This window comes from Limanda limanda, chromosome 17 (assembly GCF_963576545.1).
Source record: "Limanda limanda chromosome 17, fLimLim1.1, whole genome shotgun sequence".
Classification (NCBI taxonomy): Eukaryota; Metazoa; Chordata; class Actinopteri; order Pleuronectiformes; family Pleuronectidae; genus Limanda; species Limanda limanda.
The window spans coordinates 14995745-15008015 of record NC_083652.1 but is presented as its reverse complement, the minus strand read 5'-3'; the positions used below and the strand labels follow the sequence as shown (position 1 = coordinate 15008015).

The following is a 12271-nucleotide window of genomic DNA, read 5'->3' as shown; positions in this document are numbered from 1 at the left end:
AGATCCGTGTGTATCTTGAAATGCATTATGGAACACCAGCCTGCACAAGCACCCTGTCTGCCATTGCTCACATTCAAAGAAATGGTTACGGTTGCATTTAAATGGCAGCAAATGTTCAAATGTTTTTGCCCACAACTCCTGATGAGTTTCCTCTTCTCTCTTTTATTGTATCAACAAAGAAACTGTTAGATGATTACGTTTGTGACTACTTGTGTTTTAGTTTGCTCTAAACATTTATCACTGTGGTAATATTCAGCTAAAACAGAAACAATATTCATGTTGCAGAAATATGTTAATGTGATGTCTTGCTAAGCATGACATCATGATACAAACTTTGAATATATATTTTATTCTTCGTATTATAATTTGAATAACCACCTGCTAACTTGTGTCTTAACCCTTAATACTCTCTACTTGCAAGCTCTTCTCACTGCTCTTATCTGTTTGCCTGATTTTAAGTGAATGACCTATCAGTCCTAACTAACAACTCCTCACTCTGTCTGTTTTCCCCCCCTGCTGTCGCTAACTCCCCTTAAGCCTGTTTGACAGTCTTTCCTCTCTCTGTTTCCAGGCATGGCTCCCATTCGGGATTCCGTCAGCCACTCCCCTAATCAAACAGGTGACGACACATGGGTTTCTTTCCTCCCCCTTATTCCTCTGCCTTCCATTCTTTCTTCCAGTGCCTTACTTTGGCAGTTTGCTTTGAATGTGGGGACACAGTCTGACCTGGCCTTGACTGATGTTACAGAGAGAGAGAGGGAAAGAGAGATGAATGAGTGATAGTGTGTGAAAGTAAACAACAGGAGACGTGGGACACAAACACGATAAGCAGCACTGCATGTGAAAGAGGCTTTGCAAGTCAGAGACACTTTGTGCAACTGATTGGTCAAGACCCTAAACATAAATTGTTACATCAAAGTTAGTATTGAAATAATGGAACGGGAGCTGAGCTGAAGGAAACTGCCTCAGAGCGGATGCTTTGAGTGTCCCACATTCCGTAACCCTAATCCTAGACTTGCCACTGTGACTCATCTGCAAAACCAGATACCTTTGGACTTATGCCAAATGCAGACAAGCTTTATATCTAAAGCAAAAATATGTCCCTTTTCAGTTGCCACCATCTCGTCTTCTTTGCCCTCTCCCTCTCCCTCCTCCAATCCTCGGTTCCTCTTTTCACACATAATTGCCACATCCCCAATGTCCTCCTCCTCTCCTGCTGTTGGTCATCCTCCACCTCCCTGACTCCTAGTTTATAGCTTTGGCATGCTTTTGGGTCATGCTGTGTTGACAAAATGGTGGCAGCTGTGTCCAGGATCAGACCTGGCGCTGATCATGTTCAGAACAGTTGGGCAGCTGAAGGTTGGAAGGGGGATATAAAAATATAAAAAGCGACCATGGTAGAGGGAATTTAAGCCACACCTGTGATTAAATGTCGTAGACCAAAGTGGAATTAACACCTTTCTTGAATGCTTGATTAGATTCATACATAAATTCTAAAATGTTTTTTGAAATCTTCAATCTAATAGTTTCCTCTGCCATGTCCACCCTTTATCTTCCCAGGTCTGGAGCATCCTGGCTTGGACTCGCAGTATGAGCCTTCCCCTTGGTCCTCTGGCTCTCCCTGCAGCACTGATAGCAACAGCAACTGGGGCAAAGTCCTAGTGGACGGAAGTACCGACAAACCCAACATCCCCTCTTCAACCAACTCCTCTGTCTGGCCTCCCTCCTCTTCCTCTTTCTCTTGCTCCTCTTCTTCCTCCTCTTCTGGTTGTGGGTCAGGATCAGACCCTGAGCTGGCATCAGAATGCATGGACGCTGACTCTAGCTCCTCAATCGGCTCAGAGAAAAACCTCTCTGCTGTTGCTGTGACAACAGTGATGATGATGTCAGCAAATGCTTCCTCCTCTGTGTCTTCTACGGCCTCTTCCCCCTCTCCGGTGACGTCTGCAATGATGGTTGGCGTTTCTGTGAATGGAGACAGCAACGGCAACAGTCGCCAGGTTACTGGTGGAGGAGCAAATATTGGAAATAACAATATCACAGGGTCCTCCCACTACTCCGTGGCGGGGTCCAGCAGTATTGGCAGCAATAACATGGGTAGCCACAACATCAAGCTCGTCAACAGCAGTAGTGTATGGGGCACCCAGTCAGGCAGCAACATGATTACCACAGGTGGAAGCACCCCCTGCATCAACGGAGGGTTAAACCCAAACACTTTAAACCCAAATGCCAACCACGGTGCCTGGCCCCAGAATCCAACCCCAAGCCCAGGGTCCCAAAGGCCCCCGGGGATAAGTTCCAAACTGGGTATAGCCCCCCAACAGAGCCCTTTGCTGGGCTGGGGTGGCATGGCAGCTCCAGACAACAGCAGTATGATGGAAGTCACTGATATGAGTAATGGTACAGCAAGCAGCAACAGTGGAAATGGTGGCCTGCAGTCTACCAACCTTAACACTGAATCCAATGGACCAAATAACACTATGATGAATACTACTACTACTACTACTAATGCCACAATGACCTCTAGTCCACCAAACTCTACCGCCTCACCCCAACTCAGTGGAGATTGTTCCTGGGGTTCCATTGGAGGAGGGAATGGGGGTCCGCTGGCCAATGGAAACCCCTCATCAGCCCCCCAGAACCCCCAAGGAGAGCCGGGGGTTGCTGGGGCCTTCGGTACGCCTTGGGGCGCAACTACCTACCCTGGAGACAAGGGCCCCCCAAATGCAGACACTGTGAACCCACAAAATCCTGCCTTATTGCAGGCTGGAAACCCCCAAATCTCCTCTACCGCTGCTTACAAGAGTAATAATAACCACATTAACACTGGGGCCCCGCGCTGGGACCAGGGGCCTGCCAATAATCCAAACCAGCCTCAGAGCAACTCGTCCTGGGGTGTTGGCTCCAATCAAATCCCAGGCTCTACAGGCCCAGGCAATGGGAACCAAACTACGATGGGCCCTCCAGCAGGGATCCCTCGTCCCTGGGGGAGCAGCGCATCATCTACTTCCTCAACCTCATCGTCCTCTTCCACAACAAACAACAAGATGTCAAATGGAGAATGGGGATCAGCAGCTCCTGGTAACAGCACAGATGCTGTAGGTCAGAAAGGAAGCTCAGCCAACAATGGCTGGAAGAGCCTAGAGGATGACGCCATGGGTATGGGAGGTGGAGTAGGTGGAACCCAAGGCGTAGGGAGTGTCACTGGAGGCTGGGGTCGCTCGGGAGGAAGTGAGGGAAGTGGAGAAAGCTCTGGAGGTCAATCTAGCTCAGACAAAGACAGCCAGTCAAAAGGACTACACCGCAGAAAAGGTACCCATTCTCCAACAGTAGTATCAGCCCCGCCCCGGGTCGATGTGGACCCCCGTGTTCTGTCCAACACCGGGTGGGGTCAGACTCCCGTACGACAAAACACCACCTGGGACGTGAATTCTCCAATTATCAATCAGCCCCAGGGTCCAAGAAGAGATGACAGAAAGCACAGCAGTGGAGGCTCCAGCTGGGGCACAGCAGGACCGGCAGCTCCCTCCCAGCCCTCTGGAGGTATTGATATGTTGATAAACCTTTGTGTGATTGAATTGTACTGATATTTACAATACATTGAATAACAGGACCAGGTGTTGCAGAACAGAAAATGGAAAAAAAAAATAACCCACTCCCTTTCATTTATTTTCAGGTTGGGGTGGTCGGCCGAACAGCTCAGGACAGGATGCAGGAGGTTCTGGCTGGGGAGACCAGAGACCAAACTCCGGTTGGGACAACAAAGTCTCAGCGAGTGGAGGTGGTGGGCAGAGTAGCTGGAATGATGGATCCAGCTACAAGGGCAGCAACACCAATAGTAACACATGGAGCAACAACTATAACAAAGATGACAGGTGATTAACACCGTTATGTTTTCTCCAGCTCTCATTTCATTATCTTTGCCTTTTTAATCATAAAAACTATTGTCTGATGTTTATGTTTGACTGATCATAATTGTTTTTGTTTAGATCCAATACCTGGACTAATGCGCCCAAAGCGCAGCAGGGCTGGAGTTCCAACGGTGGTAATGGAACTGAAGGGTGGGGTGGCGGTGGAGAAGGTGTCAGAGGAGGAGGCAACAATCGCTGGGGGGAGCCCCAAAAAACTGCTGGCTCAGCGGGCTGGGAAGGCGACAGCGACCGCTCTGGCTCTGGATGTTGGAATGATTCAAGCCGAGCCAACACAAACAACAGCAGCGGCAACACCTGGGTCGGGAGTGGAGGATCAAATACTCAAGATCAGAGTACCTCAAACCAAGGTTCCAACTGGGGCGACTCAGCCCACAAACCCAATTCTCAGAGTAACAGCCAGAGCTGGGGTGAGCAGCAGCAGAAGAACAGCCACCACGGGCCCCAGAACTGGGGTGAGACGACTCCCAAGCCCTCCAACGAGTGGGGAAAGGGTCCCGAACCCAACATGTCCAGAGGCAACCAAGGCTCCAGCAGGCCCTCAGGTAATTGTGAGGAACCACGTTTCACCTAGTTGCATGGTTTAGAGATTATTGGGATTAGTGGGACGACATTAAATTGATTACTCACTCTTGCACTTTTATTCACTCTCCCATCAGGCTGGCAGGGCGGCCCCATACCCACAGGACCTCAGAAAGAGGAAGTGTCTTCTGGGTGGGAAGAGCCTTCTCCAGAGTCCATACGACGCAGGATGGAGATCGATGATGGCACCGCAGCTTGGGGAGAACCTGGTAAACACTTTATCTTTTTCTTTGTTACCAAGAATCAGATGCAATTCCAGACTTCTCCCTTTGAGCTGACGATTGTCAATTCAAGCTGATGACAAAACATTTGAATTCAACTGTCTTTCCAGGCAAGAAACCTGTAGGATCTGTCAACATGAGGAACAAGACCGGCCAATCTGACCAGGAGAACAAGGGCCCTCCGCCTCAGCACCAGCCTCACCCTCCCCCTCAGCACCAGCCTCACCCTCACCCAAACCCCCACCCCCACCCTCACTCCCACCCTCACCCACAACACACCTCCATGCATCCCCCCCAGCCCATGCAGCCGCCTGCCCAGGAGAAAAACTGCAATCCTGGTAAGTTGGGATATTTGTGCAGGCAGTTGTACAGCCGTATGTTTGAATTTACGTACTTACTAATAATTAATTTGCTTATTCAAGCCAAATAATAGAGTATCAAATGTAACACGTGTGTACATGTGAAAACAATGAATCTTTTTCACTGCTGACTCACACTGGCTCGCTGTTTATATTAGGCCTGATTACAACAGATTTCCTGGTATTCAGCCTGGAGGGATGCTTTCATTTCAACATTCTTGAATGACAGTGTTTCCATCAGTTCCCTAGTTCTGTTGATTCTCAGATGTACAGTTGTGACATTTAGTGAATCTGGGTTGCACTTAAAAGATTCTGTTTTGTTTTAGTTAATTTACGAGGTAGAAAAGGCTAGGACTTGAACCTGGGTATAAACGGCTCGGGCATGTACATGCACGCCTGTACGGCTTAAGAATGGATCAAAAAGTCCCGCCCACAGGCTCTTTTTGACATAGCTGGAATAAGGTCTGAAAAGGATTTAGATTGTGACTGTACAGACTCGTGAATGCACACAAACTCAATTGTACACAAAGGCTTACACAATTTGCACAGAAAGATAGAGAGGACACAAACGCACGCAGCCGTTCTCTCCCGTCTCCCTCCCTGCAGTGTTGTCTGTGTTGAGGGCTTTTTGTGGAGCAGGTTGAGTCATCCCTTTGGAATGCTAAGAGCATCGATTTTCTCTTCCCTCATTTGCCTTTTTCTTTCTCTCTCACCCACCAATTCTGTCGCTGTAGAAACACAGGCTTTTGTTGGGTTTAAGACAAAAGAGAGAGAGCGAGAGAGTGTGAGTGATAGAGGAGTTATGGTGACTTGGTAATAGGAACAGTTCCAATGTAAGATGGAAAAAAATAAAAAGGTTGCTTTTCTGTAGAAGTAGGCTGAGGGGGGGGGGGGGTGGCTGCAAGGGTTATTCAGGGTTGCTAGTCTAGCGAACTAACTGGAGATGCTATGTGAACAGACAGGAAGGGTGGGGTGAGCTACACAGCTACTGTACTAACAGAAGTGCTTCGGAGGCTTTTGATAAATCTTTGTTAATTTTGGTTTAATTTGTTGGCACAAAAGGATCATTTTAGATTCAAATTGTCAAAAAATCTGTCAGTTGGCTGTTAGCGCATACAAATATACAAATTCTTAAATGTTCTATAATTCCTAAGAAAGAAAAAGTCAATATGTCATATGTTAGTCATATTTAATCAACCATGACACAAACTCTGAACATTTCTTATTTTCATCTTAATCAAAGGAAAAAATAAACATTTCTGCATTTTTGGCAAATGTCAGCAAAAATTCTTTCAGGTAGAAATTTTTATCCCACTGATTTTCACAATTAAGTCTGACATGATGCAACAACATAAGCAAAACTACTCTAATCCATTTCTTGCAAAATCAAAACGTGATAGAAAAAAAACTGGAATTTGTTTTGCACGCGAAGCAAGTTAAGAAGTAGCAGGCTAACTTTGTTTTGTGTATTATAACATATTAACCATGCTAATGCACACACAAACCAACAAGAAAAAGGTTGGCCAATATAGCTGATCGCTCTACTGCCCTCCAGTGACACTAAAGCTCCACCTGCCAGCAATGTAGTAATGCTGTGAGATGCTAATAGATAATATTATATCACATTATCTTGTTTTAACATCAACAAAATAACACTAAAATGCACATGCAACCCTGTTTGTGCGAGTGAGCAAATTATAACACATGGATGGATGTGTCAGTTTGTCTGTCACAGTGTTTGTCGAGTGAGCTGCGTGTTCATGCAGGTCTCTGTTGTGTTTTTGAATTTGTGTGCGAGTGTGCCCAGTCACATGAGGGACACTGGAGCTAGAGGCCACCCCATGATATGTCCTATTTTTGTGGGGAGGTATCCCTGGCATCCCACCAAATGCCTCCTGTGGAGGGAGAAAGTATCGGGCCTGGGTGGTCAGCTGTAACAGGAGCTGTTTGAACTTGTACACACACTTGAACACACATAGTCTCACATTTGAAGTTGTATAGGGACCAATGCACATGTCTACATTGCCACAGGAGTTAAAATAACACTGTAGGGCCACTTGCATAGGCAAGCTGACACGGGGTTATTTGGGTTTAGGAGCTAGGCTGTTTCATGAAGCTCCCTCCAGCAGAGAAAGACAATGATCAGGAAACATTGTTTTAAATGTGAAAATGTCCGTTGACTTCCAAGAAAGGTTTTATGCATTGGTGCGTTGATGATGCCCTACAAATAATCAAACCCTCGTTCCACCTCTGACTGTTGCCTCCCTCTTTTTTCTTCAGGTTGGGGTGAGCAATATCAGCAGCAGAAAGAGTCCTCAACATGGAGGGACCCCGCCCCTCCGCCACCCGTGTCGGTGGACAACGGGACGTCCGCCTGGGGGAAGCCCATCGACAGCACTTGGGAAAAACCCAGCAGGGACAGCAGGGAGAGCAGAGAGCCTGGTCCTGGCTGGGGTGGCCAGCATAAGTCTGGTAAGTGCACACATGAAAGAAGATGTTAATCAGACAAATGACGTGCAGGACAGAGGATTTCCCCTGTCGGAGGTGCATGCAATGAGTAAGATGACCAAATACAGTTTATGGATTGATTCAGTTTCTTCCTGCTACCTTCCTCTCTGATAGCTCCAGGTCCCAAGCCCATGGAGACATGGTGTGGTGAGGATGGGTCAGGCAATAGCTGGGACCAGGAAGAAGAGGTGGAGATTGGCATGTGGAGCAACAGCCAACAGGACAACAGGTCTCAGGACCAAAACACCTGGAACTACAAGCAAAGAGGCCTAAACAAGGTAAGTTCACCTCTGTCTGCAACATGAAAAGTAAAGAAAGCTTGAGTTTTACTGACACTGCCCAAAATGATGGGTCGGCGAGAACCCGAATCTATCAACTGATTCCATACCGCTTCTGTAAAGTATTTGAGATTTACCAAGATAAAACTGCAATTTTCTTTTCCTGGAAATCTCTTCTCCTCTCTCTCTACTGCCACTGGCAAGTTCTGTTTTTAGAGCAAAGAAATAAGGTATCAGTAGTTTAGCATTAACCGGAGCTATTGGCAATGGGTACTTGTACCACATGCATAACTTAAGTTTCATGGGTGGCACCAGTGTGCCCAATTATAACACTAGCAATAAGAGGTTCCATACAAGGTTGGTAACAAACGTTAGGTAACTTGTTACACATTTTTTAATCCACTGGTATCAGATCAGTATGTTTTATCAGCAGATACACAAAGTCCAGGTATCAGGAAGATAAACATTTATCAGAACATAGCTTCAGAAAACAACACTGTGATTAAGTTAAGAATTCTTGTAGCTGCCTTAAATTTGACATAGCCGCTCATTTGTCTCAGCCAGCAACGTCATTATGAAATGTTTTTTCTTCTGTGTTTCAGATGAACAAACCAGTCAACAAACAGGATGAACCCTGGATGAAACCTTTCATGAACCAGTTCAGTGGCATGAACTTTCCTGTAAGTGCCAATTCACATTATTTACTGTACCTACTTGCATCTAACCATATTTCTTTATTAACTGTCAAGAACTAGGAGTGAACGAGTCTAATTTATGAGTAAATGCATCTTTTATGCTTTTCTATGTCTATGATTAAATGTTGTTGTCTTACTTCCGGCAGAGAGACTCTCCCGACGACTCCATGAAGACTGGAGCGGGGATGGTGCAGGACAAGCGCATGGACATGAGCAATATGGGAGACTACAATGGAGTTATGGGGAAGAACCCTGGGCCTCGACACCAGCTCCACAAGGATTCTCCCATGGATCGCAGCTCTTACTATGACAAGGTGAGCAGAAACAAGAACCTCCAGGGCAATACTATAGATGGAGGTTAATCTCCCCACCGCTGTGGTGGTCATGAGTTTGGTCTGGGGAAGACTCATGTGTGTAAATTGCTGCAAATGTCTGGCTGGTTAGTGCTCACTCAGCCCTGTTGCGCCCCACAGTGGTTGTTCTAACACACTGCATCTTAAGAGGGAACTTGAAATGGAATATTTCATTTTGCACTAGGTGATGGTATGTTTTATTATTACAAATTCTTTACCTGCAAATACCCCTTATGTGCTTAATTAGAAGGGTTGTGTTATTACGCAGTAATGACTTATTCCCCTTCGTCGTCCTGTACATAGCTGCAGTGGTTTGGCTATGCTTTTCTTTTTGCAGTAGTTTCTGCCTCTTTTATATTTGTTCTGTCTGACTCCCATCCTCTCTATCACTTCTTTCTTTCTTACCCCATCTCACTCCTTCTACTCTGGTGCTTTTTCGACACGGTTTCTCTCTCTTGTTACATTTCTTTCTTTTTCCTCCATCTTCTATCCTCCCGGGAAAATTAACTCTATTCCTGCTTCTCTCCTTCTCTCTCTGTACCTTCTTTGGCTGCTGATGTGCTTCCTGTCCCTCTGTGCTTGCCGTCTGCTGCGCACTTGGCCTTGCTTTTGCAGCTATCCGCTTCTCCCTCTGCTTATGATGAGCGCTCCTCCAATCAAAGTATGAGCTTTTGCCCTTCCAATTCTGCTCAGCCTGTCCCCTGTCTCGACTCCGAGTCTCCTGCCCACTGTAGTCCTGGGGCTGCTCGACGGGTGAGTGTGGAAGGAGGGTGATGTGTTTAGGTTTTAAGATGGATCTTGTGTATATTGTAATGATTTTAAACCACATATTACGTGTATGGTGTTCTTACAGGTTGCCTGTAAATTCATATTTCCTGTATTTATCAAACTTTTTGAACTGTTAAAAGCCTGTTTTCATAAAACCGGTTTTCTGTCTATTTCATAACAGTATGAATTACAAGTTGTTGCAAATAGACAATTTTAAGAATGCCTGCTTTTGTGTATCCCCTGCTCAGAATGTAAACCCTATGTTGGGTGGCAGCAGCGTAGCACAGGGCCGAGGCCCCCAGTCCCAAGTCCCCCCCCAACCCAACCTTCGTAACCAAGTGCCTCCACCCATCCTGCCCTCTCAGGTAGCATGCCTATACAGACACACACACACAGATACACACACGCAAACATTGCTTATAATTGTATCTCCTGCTCATTATTTTTGTTGGCTGCATTGTTTTTCCATGTCAGGTCTTGTCTCTGAAATAGCTAAAATGTTTGCCGATTGACTTTCAAAGAATTTTCAAGACAGCACTTGTTTATCGACAAATCAGATGGTGTCCTTTTTACATTTATGAGCCTTGAGATGGATAATTGACAGTTCAGATACTAATACCATCTGATTAGTGTTGGTGTTTATTGTTAACGTATAAAGTAAGCACAGGGCAGTGAGGAGGGAGGACATGTGGCAGTGTAATACAGCAGAGTGCAAGAATTCTAGATGCATAATTTGCGTCTGCCCTGATCCTGAGCAGCGGCAGCAATTGGAACTTATTTAGTTATCTCTGTATTTGTCTAAATATGAATTTGTCTAAATAACAGTCAGACACCTGTGAAAGTCCGTATAAGAGCCGATAACTTTCCATCAAGTCGAAGAATACACATTCAAACCAGAGTCTTGTTTGTTTCAAGGTCCCTCCATCCCTGTTGAAGTACCCAGGAGGTAACGGAGGCCTGAACCCTATTTTTGGACCTCAGCAGGTAGCTGTGCTCAACCAACTCTCCCAGCTCAACCAGCTGTCGCAGCTTAACCAGATCAACCAGTTACAGGTAGAGTGAACACACAAGTGAAAATATAAGAAATGTACCTCTTTCCATGTGGCCTTTAGAATTATACTAAGCTATAGTTGTGAATGACAAGATCCATATTTTCCTAAAACTCAATACAACGGTGGCAAATGTTTGTTTCTTTGAGCTGAAGAGAGAGAATACAGCTTTTGATTACAGTTCTTTTTAACAATCATGTTTTTCTGCAGCGTCTTCTCCTCCAGCAGCAGCAGCAGCAGCAACAACAACAACAACAGCAGCAGCAACAGAAGGCCCAGAGCCAGAGAGCCATGCCCGTGGGACGACAGCCTGAACAGGTGTGTGTCTAAAGATCTCTCCAGAGTCCTGCTTCACTACGCCCACAATTAAAGTTATGAAACAGTACAGTGTCTGTAAATGGTGTTGAATCCTATAACCTCCTGTCTCCGGTCCTTAGACACGTCCTATCGGTTCGTCTCCATCGATGATGCAGCCCCCACGGCACCTGGATCCCTCACGGCACCTGGACCCCTCTTTGCTCAAACAACCCCCACCTCACAAACCGTACCTGGATAACTACTTGTCCCACAATACACCCGATATGCAGAAGGATGCTTCCTCTCTTGGATCCTTCAGCAACTTCCCTTTAAGTATGTCTGCAACTATCAGTCATTTTCAGTCACTTGTGTTTGACTATGTAAACTACCTTTTTGGTCAGATTCCACCATATATTGAAATTCTTCTCTTTCCTCCTCTGTCAGGCTTGAACTCTAACATGAATGTATCCATGGACATGGGTGTTGGTTGCGGTAGTAGTGTTGGCGGATCTGTGAGCTACAAAGAGCCTCCCCAGTCCAGAATGAAGAAACTGTGGGCTACTGAGCCTATGGAGCAGAACAGCAAATCTGGTACAGATTATTCTGAGGATGACGTTAAAAGCTGTAGCATCAAACTGGCCTGTTGATATTTTCGGAGTATATCTTTACCGTCTGTGTGTATTTGTCCCTCAGGTGCTATGTCGTCTGGGCTGCGTCTGGAGGACTCTCCCTTCTATGACTTCCTGTCTCCTGGCCCATCTGCCCTGAGTCCTCCCGGCCAATCAATGGGCTCGGTGGGCGATGGCTGGCCACCCCGTGCCAACTCCCCCCCGCCCATTGGAAACACTGTCGCCTGGCCCCCAGGTAGACTTGCTTTCACAAGCTCAAACATGAAGAGCAGAAAATGTGTTTAGCTTATGCTAATCGCTGTGTATTTGCTTGTCTGTGTGCAGAGTTCCGGCCCGGCGAGCCTTGGAAAGGTTACCCTAACATTGACCCTGAGACTGACCCCTATGTGACCCCCGGTAGTGTCATCAACAACCTCTCCATCAACACCGTCCGTGACACAGACCACCTCAGGGACAGGAACAACGGTAGCTCACTCATGAGAATAACCTTATATTATTCTACAATACAACATTTCATCAAGGGATATGTAATGTGCCTCCTCAGAAGATTTAAGTATTTAGATTTTAGAGGATGCTATTGCTGCTGCAACCTAAACACTAACC

The 12271-nt window shown here is 46.2% G+C and overlaps 1 protein-coding gene across 2 annotated transcripts in view; it reads left to right on the top strand.

The window, feature by feature from the left end:
* LOC133022634 (trinucleotide repeat-containing gene 6A protein-like) overlaps positions 1–12271 on the top strand; it is a 30141-nt gene that overhangs the window by 14807 nt on the left and 3063 nt on the right. For both annotated transcript variants that reach the window (XM_061089484.1, XM_061089483.1), the window contains exons 5-21: positions 572–619; positions 1561–3543; positions 3677–3875; positions 3990–4474; positions 4589–4720; positions 4843–5070; positions 7372–7563; positions 7714–7877; positions 8480–8557; positions 8719–8886; positions 9942–10058; positions 10609–10746; positions 10953–11060; positions 11180–11372; positions 11484–11630; positions 11733–11903; positions 11993–12133. In XM_061089484.1, the coding sequence (XP_060945467.1) occupies positions 574–619; positions 1561–3543; positions 3677–3875; positions 3990–4474; positions 4589–4720; positions 4843–5070; positions 7372–7563; positions 7714–7877; positions 8480–8557; positions 8719–8886; positions 9942–10058; positions 10609–10746; positions 10953–11060; positions 11180–11372; positions 11484–11630; positions 11733–11903; positions 11993–12133 (4690 nt within the window). In that variant the 5' untranslated portion in view covers positions 572–573. The remainder of the gene's footprint in view (positions 1–571; positions 620–1560; positions 3544–3676; positions 3876–3989; positions 4475–4588; positions 4721–4842; positions 5071–7371; positions 7564–7713; positions 7878–8479; positions 8558–8718; positions 8887–9941; positions 10059–10608; positions 10747–10952; positions 11061–11179; positions 11373–11483; positions 11631–11732; positions 11904–11992; positions 12134–12271) is intronic.